Source organism: Pleurodeles waltl, chromosome 5, assembly GCF_031143425.1.
Source record: "Pleurodeles waltl isolate 20211129_DDA chromosome 5, aPleWal1.hap1.20221129, whole genome shotgun sequence".
Lineage (NCBI taxonomy): Eukaryota > Metazoa > Chordata > Amphibia > Caudata > Salamandridae > Pleurodeles > Pleurodeles waltl.
The window spans coordinates 101,672,358-101,690,251 of NC_090444.1; the positions used below are offsets into that span (position 1 = coordinate 101,672,358).

Below are 17,894 nucleotides of genomic sequence, written 5' to 3' on the forward strand. Positions count from 1 at the left end.
AATCTTCTGTGTGAGGGCCTGAGAGCCTAACCTCTAGGTTACGGATCAATCCTGTCTCTCTCTTTTTCATCCCATTATGGGTTGGAACAGAGAGAGAGAGAGAGAGCGAGCGAGAGAGCGAGAGAGAGAGAGAGAGAGAGAGAGAGAGAGAGAGAGAGAGAGAGAGAGAGAGAGAGAGAGAATCACAGGGAGAGAGAGAATCACAGGAGGATCGTGAATGCCCCCCCTGTCTTAGCCAGCACACCATCTCTTGCGCGAGCGAGCATTGCTCCTGCATGCAGGGAGCTGCTGGAAACAGAGCTCCCTGTGTGCGAGAGCAATATTTTAATCTGTTTCCCTGCCAGCATGTCTACAGGCAGGGAAACAGATGAAATCTCTGCTTCCAGCAAGCAGGAGCATTTTGGCAGCTCCCACTTGCTGAAAGCAGAGGTAGTGTTTGCTTTTGCTTGGCAGGAGCTGTCACACTTGCCGCCAAGCAAAAGCAAACAGCTATCTGCCAAGGGGGGGCACCTTAGGAGGTAGCAGGAGTCGGCCCTGGGGGTGGCAGTCCCCAGGGCCATTAATGGGTCCAGGAGTGGGGCCACGTGGCCCCCCCTTCCTTTGTTTTGCACAGGCCGGCCCCAGGGAGGTGGTGGTCCCCAGGGCCGTATATGGCCTGGGAGGGGGGCTGCACAACCTCTCTCCCTGATTTAAAATTTGTATTTTGCCCCGGGAAAGGGTTAGCCCCTTGGCGGGAGTCCCTGTGGACCCACTGCTCAATGTACAATATAGCCCCAGGAAGGTGGTGGTCCCCGGGCATGTCAAAGCGAGAGGAGGGGGTCCTTGAGGCAACTCCTTGGCATTCAGGGGGTCCTTGCATACCCCCCATCCCCCCCCCTCCCCCCCCCCCCAGCTTTATATAAAATTTTGCCCTGGGGAGTGGTGGTCCCTGGGGCTTATGAAAGCCCTTGGATGTGGGCGGTCCTCCTATTTTCATAATTTATTCATGCCCTCAGGACCTGGCCTACCCAGGGGCTAAATTAAAAACAAGCGCTTGTTTGTTCTTTAAAACATTTTGGCAAATTCACAGATCATCTGCAAATTGTGCCAAAAATGTTTTTATAAATACTTTTTTTGCCCTGGCAGGATCCCAGGGGGAACACGCCACTAAAGCTATGGGGTCAGGGTATATATACCCTCCCCTCTTTTCTTTTTATTTACATTTTTCTTTGGGACTCGGCTGAAGTTGAGTCCCCAAATGGCTGCCAACACTCCTGGTTGAATTGTTGGCAGCCAAACAGATATGAGCACGGAGACTGTTAGATTACGCAGAGGATCTGTGACCCTATAAATCTATATTTCTGTTTTCTTTAATATCTCTAAGACACCTGATCGGATTTACACCAAATCACAAAAAGCACGCTTTCTGGACCAAGAGCTAGCTGTCTGCTAAATTAGATGTAATTCTGTCCAGCGGTTTCTGCTGTAGTCGTGGTCAAGATCCCTATGGGAATTAACATGGGAAACACACTTTTTTTTTTACCCCCCTTTTTCATCTCCCGCTTGGCGAATCACCCCAAAACACTTACCATACACAATAAGACACAGTAGGACACTACAAGATTCGTCAAACAGCGCCAAAGTTATAGGCAAGTCAAATTACCGCTTTTTCTATGGAATCTAGGTCCTAACTATATACCTACCTACTGGCGACTATATATATATATATATATATATATATATATATATGTAAACCAAAGGTTACAGGGACGATATAGTTAGTTTCCGAATTTACTCGCCCAAAGCCAGAGAAATTCATCAGTTATATTTAGAGTTATTTCAAGTAACTATAACTTGCGCCCTAACGTTACTATTACTCACATCCCCGCCATGCACAGTTATGTGATCAATAATTTGACTGCAGATGTTACAGTGACATTATCAATGATGTGATCAAAGATGTCGTGAGTGCTGGGATTTGCGGGGTAATTAGCAGTGCATGGCGAGGGAGCGGGTTATACTTATATCTACTGGGTATATTGCAGGTGGATTAAAAAAACAGTAAATACAAACATACAGAAATAAAACATACAGAAATACAAGTGCACATAAATAAATACATGCAGGCATACATATAAATGTACATACAGAAATTAAAAATACAGACATGCATACACAAAAATGAGACATAAAGACAGACATATATATATACATGTAAATAAAAAATGCATAAATATGTATTCACACATAAATAAACAAATACCGAAATACAGACATACATACACACATGTACATAAATACAAAATACATACATATTCACACACAAATAAATAAATACAGGCATGCATATATAAATATGTACATAAATGAAAAAATAAATACATGCACACACGTAAATAAATTCGTAAATAAATGCATCCAAACGTACACAAATTACAAAAGCGGTCACGGAACATATTGCGCTGCTGCACTTCCAGTGCAATTAACAACTGAACGGCAGCTGATGTAAATGATTAGATCACACAAGCGACAGTGAAAACCGCGAGTGTCATTTCGTTGCCGAGTGGTGAGAACCGACACACTGCCGCTTCCTGTCAGCGAACAGTTCAGTGTCACGTTCAGATCCTCGGCGGCTGTAAAAGTGCTTGAACTTGACCTTCCGCCCTCTTCCCGGGGCTGGCAGCGCCGTGATCCCTCTCCAGTGTGGTGCAGGGCTGGCCCCTTCCCACGGCTGGCAGAGCCGTGCTCCCCCTCCAGTATGGTGCAGGGCAGGGCTGCCCTCTTCCCACGGCTGGCAGCGCCGTGATCCCTCCCCAGTGTGGTGCAGGGCTGCCCTCTGCCCACGGCTGGCAGAGCCGTGCTCCCCCTCCAGTGTGGCGCAGGGCTGCCCTCTTCCCACGGCTGGCAGCGCCGTTACCCTCCCCAGTGTGGTGAAGGGCTGCCCCCTGCCCACGGCTGGCAGCGCCGTGATCCCTCCCCAGTGCAGGGCTGCCCTCTGCCCACGGCTGGCAGAGCTGTGATCCCTCCCCAGTGTGGTGCAGGGCTGCCCTCTGCCCACGGCTGGCAGCGCCGTGATCCCTCCCCAGTGTGGTGCAGGGCTGGCTGCCCTCTTCCCAAGGCTGGCAGAGCTGTGCTCCCCCTCCAGTGTGGTGCAGGGCTGCCCTCTGCCCACGGCTGGCAGAGCTGTGCTCCCCCTCCAGTGTGGTGCAGGGCTGCCCTCTGCCCACGGCTGGCAGAGCTGTGCTCCCCCTCCAGTGTGGTGCCCGGCTGCCCTCTTCCCACGGCTGGCACCGCTGTGATCCCTCCCCAGTGTGGTGCGGGCTGCCCTCTGCCCACGGCTGGCAGCGCCGTGATCCCTCCCCAGCGTGGTGCAGGCCTGACCCCTGCGTGCGAGGTTGTGTGTGTTTTTCCTTCTTCCGTCGCCGCCTTGCTCAATCTTGGATGCGATCCAACTTTGGCATTCTCGCCTGAAGCTCCCGGTATGACGGTGGCTCAGCTGACTCGACGGTCATGTGATGCCCCGAGAGTGCTGCGCTGCACAGGAAGCTGCCCTGGGTGCATTAATAAGAGCCTGCATCGCACTGTACTAGTCCGCTGAAGATTCATGCGAGAACATCAACAAATATATGTCTGCGCGTGCCAGGCGGTGCCCGAGGATTGGGGTGGACAGGGCAGCTGCTGTAGAGGGGAGAGCACTGAAACACCCCAATACACAGAGCCATGGCCTGGACTTCATACCAGCTCTTCCTGGCAGGGCTGATGCTCGTCACCGGCTCCATCAACACCCTGTCTGCCAAGTAAGTAGGAGCGGTGGGCATCAGTGACATGTTTCCAGGGTAACCTCTTCTGTAAGGGTCACTCTTCTTTTCTGTGTTTTTTAATTCGTTTTCACACTTTCCCTTTATGGATGTGATAAAATGCGACCTTCTTTGTACCTATCATTCTTCAGTTTTAAATATTTGTAGCATAAACCAAACTTTAGATGCCAATCAAATCTAAGTCAGCTTAGGCACTGAAACAGCTGTTTCATGTGAGTCATGCAGGTCTGTATATTTTGCTCTTCCCCTCTTCTGCTGTGTGATAGCATGTAGTGTCACCTGTACTCAAGGCTCTGTTAGCCCCAGATACTTCTGTGGCAAGGCGCGCCATGGCATAATCTTATGCACATCTGCAGATCAGTAACGTACCCAGTCGCGAAGAACAGCATCTATTTTTACAAATATGTGAATCCTCCTTAGAGTTACACCTTGTTGGAGGCTTTGCTTATATTGCTTTCTATACAACTGACATTTTGTAATTTGAGCCATTAGGTCTACTGCCCAGTTCAGAGGTAGGTGCCATTTGTAAGCTTGGACATCAGTCCAGGTCACCAGGTAGAGCAGTGCTACCCGGCCCTGCCCTTTGGTGCCCCTGAAACTCGCTCTGCTGTCCATCGACTCATTACTCATGGAGGCATCCTTAAGAAGATAAAGTCAATCAACCTCTTTCAGGGGTTTCATCTGCTAGTCCTCGCCCTAGCCCCTCAGCAGCCAATAGGAAGCTGCTCTGCGGCTACGGGAGAGGCAGGGACCAACCAAGTGAGATCATCTGGGATCAAAGGTTGCGTGATGTCACTTCCACTGCACCTGGCCTTCCCTAACTTGATGGGTATGTTAGGCAGCTTTCTCTGCTGATGCCTTCCTACTTTCTGGATAGTTGTACAGTCAAATACATTGTTAATTTTATTTTTTATTTATATTTGTATAACATTAAGTAACAGGAGAGATTTCAACAAGCAACGGTGGACATACTAGCAACATACAAGGTGATGCCAGATTAGGTGGCTGCACATAGAAAAGACGCGTAATGCGTGATATGTGCAGAAAAGCACAGACGTGTGCTCACAAAGAGCTTTTTTCCTCTTTCTACGTTTGTGCATTCTGCAGCACACATAGAAAGATGAAAGTGCCTTTGAGGATTTCTTTTGTGCAAAAAGGTGTCCCGTCCTGCACAAGAACAATCCTGCCTACAACACAGGTGCAAGGGTGCCTGCGTTAGCGCTAGGCAGCCAAAAGTGCGCCTGCGCTAGGAAAGGATTGGAATGTGCTGTATAATGTTAAATGTGGCACATTTTTGCCTTTTCCGTTTCACGCAGCGCAGGAAGGTGGCTTGCTGCCTTACACTACCTGAAAAAATGATGAATATGCTGCCTACTGTTTAAGGTGGATGCCATTACCTTGCACAGACCCCCCTGGCAACAGAGAAGTTCTTGCTATTAACAGATCTCCTTCACTTGGCCAGGCATGGCCATTAAAGATCTTCCCCACAAGTTATATTCCCAAACCATAAGTCTTTAATGGCCGGTACAACCCAAGTCAAACGGACTGTAATCCTATTCGAACATTTAACCCACTGAAGGTAGAAGGTTCTAAATTAAACAATAGAAACAGACAGAAAAACACTGGAATGTTGGAGCGGAAGGCCTATACCAGGGGTTATTGGCCATTGACCATTCCATTTTCTTCAGCATTCCAACATTCTAAAATGACCATTCCCTTTTTTTAAGCATTCCAACATTAAAAAATGAGCCATTCCTTTGTCTTCGCATGCCAACATTCTAAAATGAGCCATTCCATTGTATTCTGCATTACTACATTCTGAAATGAGCAAATCCATTGTCTTCAGCATTCCAACATTCCAAAATGAACCTTGCAGAGAGGAAGTACACCTAGCGCCCCTGATAGTTGCATATTCTTAGGGGTGTAGCACAATGTGTGCTTCCATTGGGTGAGCCTTTCCAACGGGGGCTAGATGAATTTTACAGATTATTTTCTGTGGGACTAGACTCCAGACAAGGTCATGTGGTGTTACGTACACAGATGTTTGTCTGGTTCCACAGTAGCACTGTCACACCCTTCCGTGACCTTTTAGGGACCATGAGGGCCCTGTGAATGCTGGTTCATTCGTGGTTTCATCACCTCTTACCTAGAACTATGTTAAACAAAACAGATCAGCTAAATGTAGACCATCACTACTGGGAAAGGAAAACAATGTGTCCTCTTTGGCATTGTAAGGCTAACAAATTGTTCCTCTTGTGGGTGTTCAGAAATGTTCTTTCAGAATGACCCTACCAGTTTCACCTCTGTCATCATCTGTCACTCACCAAGCCCCTTGTGTACTACGAGTGCACATTTTCAAGAATCAAAGTATTATTCAAATATAGCAGCAAGATTATTGCTGTGCACTGTGGCATACTGCTGTATCCTTCACAAATATCGCCACTGTGTATGTATATATATATATATATATATGATGTGATTGGGGCAAACTGTATATTCTTCAGCTCTGAATCGATTTGCTTGTAGACGCCAGAGGTTAAATTTGCCTGTGGCATTTGTTGGGACAGAAAAGGTCCCTTGCGTTGCTCAGGAAAGCTTGTGCCCCTGCTCTGAGTACCGCGTGGTGATTCTGTGGTTATTTTGGATTCTGCAGACATGGAAATCATGCATGTGCAATGAGGGCCTGCAAGGAAGAGGTCTGGCACTGAAGGCCATCAAGGAGAAGGTGCGCCCCTCCTTTTCTGAGAGTGACTTCTCTCAGCTATAGAAGATTGGCAGTGGCAGCAGTGACTGAATATGCCTGCAGGACATGTCGTTTTATTTGTTACTTGCACTTGAAGAGTGTTTACTTGCCTCCCCTGTTTAAATCGTATTTAATTTCACTACAATCTGGGCCTTCCTACTACCCATTAAGGGCAGGGATGATCCATGGATGTTTACCCTTGATATTGGTAGTAGAGTGAACGTGGAGTGTGTGTGCTATATGTGCCTAATACACCACAGGAATCCACAATGGATCTCCCGAGTGCTATACAAGATGGAGGTTGGAGGAAGCCCACCAGACACAAATTGTGCAGCTCCCCAAAAGCATTTCCGAAGTCCTTAGAAACTGACCGGACTCTGGGGGGTGGGGGGTAAGGGGGAGGGTAGGAGAAAGTGGACCCTACTGATGTTTAGGCACAGTACTTGACCACATATTACTGCATTCTTCACGGGAGGTGTTATATCCATCACCTTGGAAGATAGCTGAATGAGTAAGTCTCTCCCTCTTTTGTGTCTATATTTTAGATTATATTAAAATGGAGCTTTCAACCCCAGCTGGCCTTCCTGCTGACACTCAAGCTGGGACATGACCACTCTGGGAGAAAAATGAAAAAATGTGGCCCCACCTAAAACTAGGAAGTTGCATTCTCTGGCATCAACGTGAGGATAAGTATGGGAAAGAAACTCCAGCCAATATGCTAGGATTTTCTCATTGATCAGTGCCACGTGTCCCACATTAGTGGAGACCAGCAAACACTACTGAGCTCCAGGATGGGGTCACTGACTACCAACTCCCTTTGCCAGGTTTGGTAAGAGGAACCTGGAAGTACTCCTTCTTTTTAGGGAGAGTTGTTTTGAAACCATCTTGAGGGAAGGCTCCCACTGAATGGTAAGGGGGGGTGGGGGTGCTGGAGGTCCTTGCACAAAACAAGGCTGCCTAGAAGAGGAAGGGCCATGGGAAGTGGTGCAGGAAGTACTGAAGTTAGCCCACAGCAGCCCAGGATAGAATTTGCAAAGCAAGGTTCTTTGGTGAGGCCTTGTGACACTCCCCTGTGGTGTCCCCAGAGACAGGTGACTCACTCCTGGATGTTGCCAGCGCAGGGTATTTGAGCTTCCCCTTCACCGGTCTGCAGGGTATTGCTAAAGGAGACTGTAGATGGTAAAAATTACAAAAAAATACAGACTCGAGGAAGAGGTATTTTTGACGGTTCAGCCCTAAGAAAACTAATAACTGCAATTGGCAGTTATTAGTTATTGAATAAAAGAAATGCTTGTGATGGACAGGCACTAGCAGAATCACAACCATATTTGGCGTTTTCCCCCTCAACAAGATCACCATTGCACCCATTGGTGGGTTTTCATTTGTTTGGGTGGTGGGCTCAAGCTCTCTCCAGCCAGCATGAATGGCCTCTGCATACCGGTGCACTTGTGGGCTCCCATCTCTGACTCGGAGATGCATGCCTGGAAACAGCTGTACCACTGCAGGATATTGCAGAAAATGTCAGGACCAGAGTATAATCGAGCACTGCATCATTGGCGTCCCGTCAACAGCGCATTGTAGAAGACGCCAGCCTGCTGTTCTTTAGAATACGTTGTACAGCCCTAATTGAAGGGACCACAATAACAATGACAGGCCCCAGAGCAGCTAAAATAGATAACCAGGAGGCATTCCTACATTGCCAACTTTTGTAGTGTGCATCTCTTGCTTCTGGAAAGAAACAATACATCACCCATCATGCACTTGAAACAAATGAATATGTTTCACCCTGATCTTCTTGTGTTCTAAGTAAAAATTTGACTGTAACTTCAAAGTCGTATTGTCTCCCACGGATGACTGTGTATGTTACTTTGTCCACTGCATTTCATCTGTAGTATTCACGTGTGCCAAAATTAAAGTACGCATACAGGGAGTGCAGAATTATTAGGCAAATTAGTATTTTGACCACATCATCCTCTTTATGCATGTTGTCTTACTCCAAGCTGTATAGGCTCGAAAGCCTACTACCAATTAAGCATATTAGGTGATGTGCATCTCTGTAATGAGAAGGGGTGTGGTCTAATGACATCAACACCCTATATCAGGTGTGCATAATTATTAGGCAACTTAACAAAAAACAAATATATACCCATTTCAATTATTTATTATTACCAGTGAAACCAATATAACATCTCAACATTCACAAATATACATTTCTGACATTCAAAAACAAAACAAAAACAAATCAGTGACCAATATAGCCACCTTTCTTTGCAAGGACACTCAAAAGCCTGCCATCCATGGATTCTGTCAGTGTTTTGATCTGTTCACCATCAACAGTGCGTGCAGCAGCAACCACAGCCTCCCAGACACTGTTCAGAGAGGTGTACTGTTTTCCCTCCTTGTAAATCTCACATTTGATGATGGACCACAGGTTCTCAATGGGGTTCAGATCAGGTGAACAAGGAGGCCATGTCATTAGATTTCCTTCTTTTATACCCTTTCTTGCCAGCCACGCTGTGGAGTACTTGGACGCGTGTGATGGAGCATTGTCCTGCATGAAAATCATGTTTTTCTTGAAGGATGCAGACTTCTTCCTGTACCACTGCTTGAAGAAGGTGTCTTCCAGGAACTGTCAGTAGGACTGGGAGTTGAGCTTGACTCCATCCTCAACCCGAAAAGGCCCCACAAGCTCATCTTTGATGATACCAGCCCAAACCAGTACTCCACCTCCACCTTGCTGGCGTCTGAGTCGGACTGGAGCTCTCTGCCCTTTACCAATCCAGCCACGGGCCCATCCATCTGGCCCATCAAGACTCACTCTCATTTCATCAGTCCATAAAACCTTAGAAAAATCAGTCTTGAGATATTTCTTGGCCCAGTCTTGACGTTTCAGCTTGTGTGTCTTGTTCAGTGGTGGTCGTCTTTCAGCCTTTCTTACCTTGGCCATGTCTCTGAGTATTGCACACCTTGTGCTTTTGGGCACTCCAGTGATGTTGCAGCTCTGAAATATGGCCAAACTGGTGGCAAGTGGCATCGTGGCAGCTGCACGCTTGACTTTTCTCAGTTCATGGGCAGTTATTTTGCGCCTTGGTTTTTCCACACGCTTCTTGCGACCCTGTTGACTATTTTGAATGAAACGCTTGATTGTTCGATGATCACGATTCAGAAGTTTTGCAATTTTAAGAGTGCTGCATCCCTCTGCAAGATATCTCACTATTTTTGACTTTTCTGAGCCTGTCAAGTCCTTCTTTTGACCCATTTTGCCAAAGGAAAGGAAGTTGCCTAATAATTATGCACACCTGATATAGGGTGTTGATGTCATTAGACCACACCCCTTCTCATTACAGAGATGCACATCACCTAATATGCTTAATTGGTAGTAGGCTTTCGAGCCTATACAGCTTGGAGTAAGACAACATGCATAAAGAGGATGATGTGGTCAAAATACTCATTTGCCTAATAATTCTGCACTCCCTGTATTGGAAATGGAAGCAGATGTAAAGTGGGCTGTGGTGGAATGGAGGGAGTAGACATGACTCGTCTGTGGAGCTATCAGTACAATCAGTGGTAAAGTGGTGGGTGTTAGAACGGGTACCGTCAGAGGTGAAGTGGTCTGTGATGGAAAGGGTACCAGCAGAGGTGAAGTGGTCTGTGGTGGAAAGGGTACCAGCAGAAGTGAAGTGGTCTTTGATGGAAAGGGTTCCAGCAGAGGTGAAGTGGTCTGTGGTGGAAAGGGTACCAGCAGAAGTGAAGTGATCTGTGATGGAAAGGGTACCATCAGAGGAGAAGTGGTCTGTTGTGGAAAGGGTACCATCAGAGGTGAAGTGGTCTGTGATGGAAAGGGTACCTTCACAGGTGAAGTGGTCAGTGATGGAAAGGGTACCATCAGAGGTGAAGTGGTCCGTTGTGGAAAGGGTTCCAGCAGAAGTGAAGTGGTCTTAAGTGGTCTGTGGTGGAAAGGGTACCATCAGAGGTGAAGTGGTCTGTTGTGAAAAGGGTACCAGCAGAATTGAAGTGGTCTTAAGTGGTCTGTGGTGGAAAGGGTACCGTCAGAAGTAAAGTGGTCTGTGATGGAAAGGGTACCATCAGAGGTGAAGTGGTCTGTGGTGGAAAGGGTACCAGCAGAAGTGAAGTGGTCTGTGGTGGAAAGGGTACCCTCAGAGGTGAAGTGGTCTATGATAGAAAGGGTACAGCAGAGGTGAAGTGGTCTGTGGTGGAAAGGGTACCAGCAGAAGTGAAGTGGTCTGTGGTGGAAAGGGTACCATCAGAGGTGAAGTGGTCTGTGGTGCTGCTATAAGGAGCAGAGGTGTTCTAATTGTCTGTTGTGGAGGGAGCAGCAGCTGAGATAAAGTTGTGTATGAGAATTGGGGAACAGAAATGTAAAGTTGTCTATAGGGAAGGGGAAGCAGCAGAGGCCCAGAGTTCTGGGGAAAAATCAAATATTCCAGCACAGCATCGCATCTGTGCCTCCCAACATGTCCGAGCTCACCACAAGCGCAGTCATTCAGTGCAGTCACCAGACCTGTTGGAAGGCATTTCAGTTTTATTCTATGCTACTTCCCTCTGGGAAGCTCCTCCCACAGGTTGGTAAAAAAAAAAACACTTCAGGTCAGCAAACTCGGGGTCTTGTCAAAGTAATAACTTCTTCTAAATCTCACACTCTAAAATGGCCGACGATTCAGCGCATTTTATTGACACATAAAACAATCTCCCATTTCTCACTCCAAATCTGCACATTTGGAGAGCTCACTTGTGAGTTTTAGTGTGTTTTCTAAAAATAAAACTTCCTGAGCAGTTGTTTAGCCGTAATATTTGCTATCTGCTTACCACGCGTCATGCCTGCTCCAGGAAGGACGCGTACGACTGCAGTGGAGGTAACCGTAGCCCTGGTCACAGGCCAGGAAGCGCCATACCTGCTTTCACTTCATTACACCTGAGATAAGCACTCCAGTCTATCGTAAAGATCTGGTTACCTGATCGCTGTTGTAGCTGCTACAGCCCTGTATACTTTCACTTACAATCATAACATGTTGGACTTGCCCTTTTAGGTCTGGCTTCGTGGTGTAGCTATCTGTTACCTGTTGTACTTGACTGTATTTGCATTTGACCTGTTGTTATCACTTCTTTGTACTGGGCCATTTGGCTCTGTCCGATGAGTATTTCCCTTTCACCACATGCTATTCGCTGTTTGTTGTATCTTTCCAAATCCTATGCAGTGTTTGGGCTGCAATGCCAGTAAGGCTGTTTTATTTGTTTTTCCACTGCAGCAGGCTTATTTCATTTTAGCTACTGTGAGACCTGACGTTCTTGGTGTGCTCTTCCCCAATACTTTTTGCTTGTACCCACTCCCATTTTCGGAAATGGTTTTGTTTTTGTTGGCTTTAGGACTCTGTGAACGTTGCCACTGCTATCCAGTAGTAAAGTGCTTGTGCTCTCTCCCTAAAACATAGTAAAATAGGCCTAGACTTTATTGGCAAATTTCATTTACTTATAAGTCCCTAGTATATGGCATGACATGTACCTAGGTCCTGTACATTAAATGCTGCTAGTGGGCCTGTAGTACTCATTGTGCTACAGACTACAGTAGAACTTTAAAACATGTTTCAGGTCTGCCATTGCAGACTGAAGTTCAGTTTTAAACCTCCTGTTCAACCTGGCAAAAATGACTTTTTTTGCCAGGCCTAAACCTTCTTTTTTTAATTTGACTACTATAAGGCCTATTTGTCCCATTGGATAACATTAGGTTACCTTATTACATTTAAAAAGTGCTAATTGAGTGTGAACAGAGAGGGATGTCAAGTTTGGACTCAAACTGTAATTTTAAACCCTTTTTAATGGTAAAGTTGGATTTAAAGTGACAATTTAGAACATGCCACGTTTAGAAAGTTAGCATGTTTTTTCCTAACCATTTTGTGCCTGCTACCAGTGTCCTGGGTCACATGACTGTGATTAGCTTAGCTGTTGGGATTCCTGCATTCCTCCTCAGACAACAAGACAAGAGGGGACTAGCTGTTGGCAGGATGGGTCTTCCTGCCAGGATGGCTGAAGGCGAAGATGTTCCCCGTCCCCGCGTTCAGCACACACACAAAGGGACCTGACAATACTCTTTTGTCACCCCAGACTTCTTGGAGCCTTGACAGAGGAAGGGAAGAACTTTCCAGAACCAGATTCGGGGTAGCGTAGGAATTTCCTCCATTCCAAGGGCTGTCAACATGTATAAATATTGGACCCTCAGAACCTCTTTTGAGTACACTCCTGGACTTGTGGACATTACAGAAGAAGGGGTGCTGTGTTCACCAGAAGACTGGCCTTCTGCTTGAGGCCTTCCTTGTTCTTCAGTGGACTGCCCTGCTGCTTGAGGTGTCCTATGTTCCCCAGGGAACTGCCCTGCTGCTTGAGGCCTGACCTGCTGTCTGAGAAGGAAGACTGAACCTGCACTTTTCATCCCAGCATACCTAGGTGACTCCGAGGGTCAGTTGGCTCACCTCCTACTGCGAGCTACAGGGACACAACAAGCTTTAGGGGCCTCCCTGCCACTATGCCGTTATCCTGCTGCATTTGGCATGCATGGACTGGCAACTGGACCTGCGTGGGCCCTGCTTGCCTCTATTGGAATGAGTTCCTGATTCCCCAAGAGGTGCCTCTCCAGGACCCTTGGCTGGCATCAGTGGAGCTCCTCCTATGAAGAAAGGAGAAATCCTGAAGTTTTGGGATGTTCGTGTGCACTGAGATCCTGCCACCCACATCTACGACTAACGCAACGCTCTGGTGAACCCGACTGTTCTCTCTACAGTGACCACCAGTGATGACCGGCAATGTGTGATGTGCTCTTTGCACTACAGCAATGACAGCCCACCTTGACCGCCAACGACCATCCGCAATGCCCAACTGGATCATTGTGTTACAGCGACTTCAGGCACTTGTCAATTTCGTGAATTTTGTAGTTTACCGTATCAAGGATTGTGGTTGTTCCTCCACCCAACCAGTAACCCAATTTCTTACAGCCATGAATGGTGTATGTTTTCCCTCTCTGTTTTCCCAATTCTTCTTTACAATCTGTGCCTATTAAATTAACTTTCAACTATTGTTTATTACCCACTGCTTTTCCCCCTGAATGAATGTTGCTATTGTTTCCCCCATCTGACTTCTATTGTTCTTTTTCCTCTGTTTTCAAGTAAAAAAATACAAACTTTTGCAAAATCCTATAACCCTGGCTTTAATGAGCTAACACATGCAAATAGAGAAATGCATGAATTTCCATGTGTCAGCATAATGCCATACCTGTTGGCTCTGACTATGCTTCTTTGAATTGCCATACTTTAGTACTCGTATTTTGGTTTGAGTCGCTTCAAAAAGTGAAAGTGATGGGTCTGTTTTCCATGCACAAGTGCACAGTGAGCAGCTGTGCTCCAAGGTATGGTCATTGGTCCTGCTGCATGCAACCAACAGTTCCACATTGGTGTTTTCTTTCAAGTTTAAATGTTTTTATTTTGCTCTGTTCTGAGTTCATGTTTTTTAACAGCACTGGCAAGCTACATCCATTATTTTTCATAATGCACTATGGTTTTTGAAGTTTTTTAGGGTTCTGAGTACTTGAGATGCAAAGGAGACTTAAGAGCAAACCCCTTTGTGGTCACCAACAGCGCCAGGAAACTTGGTTTAGACAGTGAGCTCCGCGGTCCTTCCCACGCATGCGAGGCATACTTTATCACTTTGTTATTCGTGTTTCACTTTCAGTGATAAGCAATGAAAGAAGGTTATAAACTCATTTTATTGCTACATAGTAGACTGGGTCTGTTTAGCACAAGTCCAAGGTCCACTGTCTTTGTCTCAATGCAGCTCAGAAATTCAAAATTGGCCTCCGTTGTGTGGGTGTAGGGACGGATTTAGCAGGGGGGTAGCTTCATGGGGTGTGGGGGGTTCTCACCCCCCCCAATAAATGTATTTTGTGATAAATAGTTGGGTACAGGTGCTTTCAGTCGGGTAAGGGGAGATGTCTGCCGAATTTCATCAGGAATTTTTAAATACATACAGACAAAAACGCACACGCTCGCTCCCTCAGTTTTTAAAGTTGTCAAAAATATTGGTAATTTGACAAAATATTGTGTTTTCCCTCACTTAGTACCCCTACCAATCAGCATTCCTATCCCTTTCCACGGCCCCGAGGCCCCTCCGATACACCTTGCTTGTCGTATATGCATTTAAACATTATGGGGGTCATTCCAAGTTTGGCGGGCGGCAGTTGCCGCCCGCCAAACTTCCCCCGTCAAAAGACCGCAGGGGCCATTTCGACTTTCCCGCTGGGCCGGCGCCCGCCAAGGGAGCGCCCGCCGGCCCAGCGGGAAAGGCCCTGCAACACAGGAGCCGGCTCCGAATGGAGCCGGCGGTGTTGCAGGGGTGCGACGGGTGCAGTTGCACCCGTCGCGATTTTCACTGTCTGCTAGGCAGACAGTGAAAATCATGCAGGGGCCCCCAGGGGCCCCATGACACCCGTTCCCGCCATCCTGTTCCTGGCAGTAAAAACCGCCAGAAACAGGATGGCGGGAAGGTGGTCAGAATCTCCATGGCGGCGCTGCAAGCAGCTTCGCCATGGAGATTCAGCCCAGCCAGGGGTAATCCGGCGGAAAACCGCCGGATCCCCTTTTCTGACCGCGGCTTTACCGCTGCGGTCAGAATGGGCAGGAAAGCACCGCCAGCCTGTTGGCGGTGCTTTCCGTCGGTCACGGCCCTGGCGGTTTTTACCGCCAGGGTCGGAATGACCCCCTATGTGCCAGCCTCATTGTCTTTAAACCTGAAGCCCCTAATCTTACTGACCAAGCTACGCCCTGGGGCTTTAGCGCTGGTGGCAACCGGTGCGACAGTTTTTGTTGCTGCCCCCCACCAATGACCATCTCCGTCACGGATTGCCTCACTTCCTCCAGTCTCCATAACCACTCTCTCTCAGATGCATTTAATTAGTTTTACAGTGCCACCCATACGGATGCAGGCTGCCAGAGCACTTTAAATCCCACACGCATTACACAGAGACAATCATACGTGTGTAAAATCAGTGTGCATGAAATGTTACATAAGGCAGAAGACCTCAAGGTGTAGGACTCACATGTCATCCATACTGGTAGGCAGTAGAGTTTAAGAGTGCTTGGTCTGGAGAAGCACAAATTCAGAATTTAAAACGTAACACCTTGGTTGGGGGTTCTCTTTAATAATAATAATTGATTTCCACCCAAATTAACACTTTTTGCAACATTAGGATAATGGAAGACTGGGGAAAAATCACAACGTTTTAATCTATACCTTGCAGTTTGCATGCAGCTCTTTGATGGCAGTTAATAGCTCACTGTTCTATGTTAGTTTTTTTAACTTATTAAACTGTAAGTAACAAAAGGATCTCTCTGACAAAAGTAGTAACCCACTGACCTATTTACGTTATATTCTCTTTGTGATCTGCATGGTACGTGTTCTTTGTAGCAGACGCATTAACCCTTTGCGCTGCCTTACAATGAGTCTAAACTTTCACTAGAAAAAACTCGACCTCGTTCCAGAAAGAACATTAATCCCCAGAGGTAGTACGACATTTTTATTGTTGCCTGAAAATTACTGGAGTCAAGGAAGCAGCAGTAGGTGCTTTCAAAACATTAATAAACTTGCAAACACGCCCCCCCCCCCACCTGAAGTCAGCTCCCGGTGCGGTGGCACCGGTCGCACCTCCCTGGATCGAGCCGTTGGTGAGTGTTTTCACCTTGACATTTTGACTTTATTTGGTTCCATTTCTAAATAATCTGTCAAAGCTTTATCAAATGATCTACACTAAATCTGCTTCCTAACCCTTGTAAATTGTACTTTATACTTTTTTGTAGTCACCCACTTTCGCAGTCAGGACTTGGGGTTTGTTTTGTGAGGGCGCACGGGTTTTGATTATCAGTGGGGATTTTAAAAGAGCGTCGTGTGCTCACCACAGATCTGATCGTTTCAACTGCGCTAAGTGGTATGTGTTTCCAGTGAAGACCAGCTGTGATGTCCTATTCCTGCACCTTCATAGTGGTTTGGTGCAGGTAAACGTCCTGCAGTCTCATGGAAGACTAAGCAATGGCAGTCATCATACCAGGGTGATCCGCCTGCCTGAGCTCGGTCCTGTCAATCTGCCTGATGAGCTCTGTCCTGTCCATCTGTCTGCCTGAGCTCTGTCCTGTCCATCTGCCTGTCTGTGCTCTGTCCTGTGCATCTGCCTGCATCAGCACTGTCTGCCTGAGCTCTGTACTGCCCATCTGCCTGTCTAAGCTCTGTCCTACCAATTTTCCTGTCTGAGCTCTGTCCTGTGGCTCTGTCTGCCTGAGCTCTGTCCTGTCCATCTGCCTGCCTGAGCTTGGTCTGCCTGAGCCCTGTCCTGTGCATTTGTCTGCCTGAGCTCTGTCTTGTTCATCTGCCTGCCTAAGCTGTGTGTGCCTGAGCTATGTCCTGTCTATCTGCCTGCCTGTTCACGGCCCTGTCCATCTGCCTGATGAGCTCTGTCCTGTTCAGCTGCCTGTTCTCTGTCCTGCCCATCTGCCTGATGAGCTCCATCCTGTCCATCTGTACATCTGCATGCCTGAGCTCTGTCCTGTCCATCTGCCTGATGAGCTCTGTCCTGTCCATCTGTACATCTGCATGCCTGAGCTCTGTCCTGTCCATCTGCTTGCCTGTTCTCTGTCATGTCCATCTACCTGATGAGCTCTGTCCTGTCTATATGCCTGTTTCCTGTCCTGTACACCTGCATGCCTGAGCTCTGTCTCGTACACCTGCCAGCCTTGCACCCTGTGGTCTCCCACAAAGGTCCCTGTTAGCCAGGGACAGCCCCTCCCCAAGAGCGGAGGAGCGTCACCCGACTAAACAAATGCCCCAAAAATGCCCAGCGCTGAAAAATAAAATGGTAATATACTTTCTTTATTACCATTTTATTTTTCAGCACACTGTCCTGAACGGAGTGTGAGGACGTGGCGGGGCAACTTCTGCTCTGCTGCTGAGTGACAGCAGCAGGGAGATGTGCACTTTAGTTTAAAGTGCGCATGTCCCTTTGGCCGGCCGTCTTGCGACGTTCAGCCTGACATGCACTATTTAACCTTCTCTAACATAGCTGTCTTAAGACCGCTGGGTTAGAGAAAGCACAGGCCTCCAGTGCTCATGTGAGCGCTGAGAGAGGCTGCTCCCACCAATCCAGAAGTTGGTTTCATTCTGGTTACCAGCATGAAACCAGCGCCAGGATTTGGTAGCGCTGTTACCTGGTCCCTGCGCCAAATTGGAGCCACAACGAGGAGGACACCGTAAGAGGGAGGGAGACCCATGGCGTCAGGTAAGTGCCTTAAAAAAAAGATATATTA

The 17,894-nt window shown here is 47.3% G+C and overlaps 1 protein-coding gene across 1 annotated transcript in view; it reads left to right on the top strand.

The window, feature by feature from the left end:
• The first annotated feature begins 3,503 nt into the window (after window positions 1-3,503).
• The window catches only part of SLC35F6 (solute carrier family 35 member F6), a 69,070-nt gene continuing 54,679 nt past the window's right edge, over window positions 3,504-17,894 (top strand). Inside the window, exon 1 of the mRNA XM_069233698.1 lies at window positions 3,504-3,776. Coding sequence (XP_069089799.1) covers window positions 3,700-3,776 — 77 coding nt within the window. The 5' untranslated portion in view covers window positions 3,504-3,699. The remainder of the gene's footprint in view (window positions 3,777-17,894) is intronic.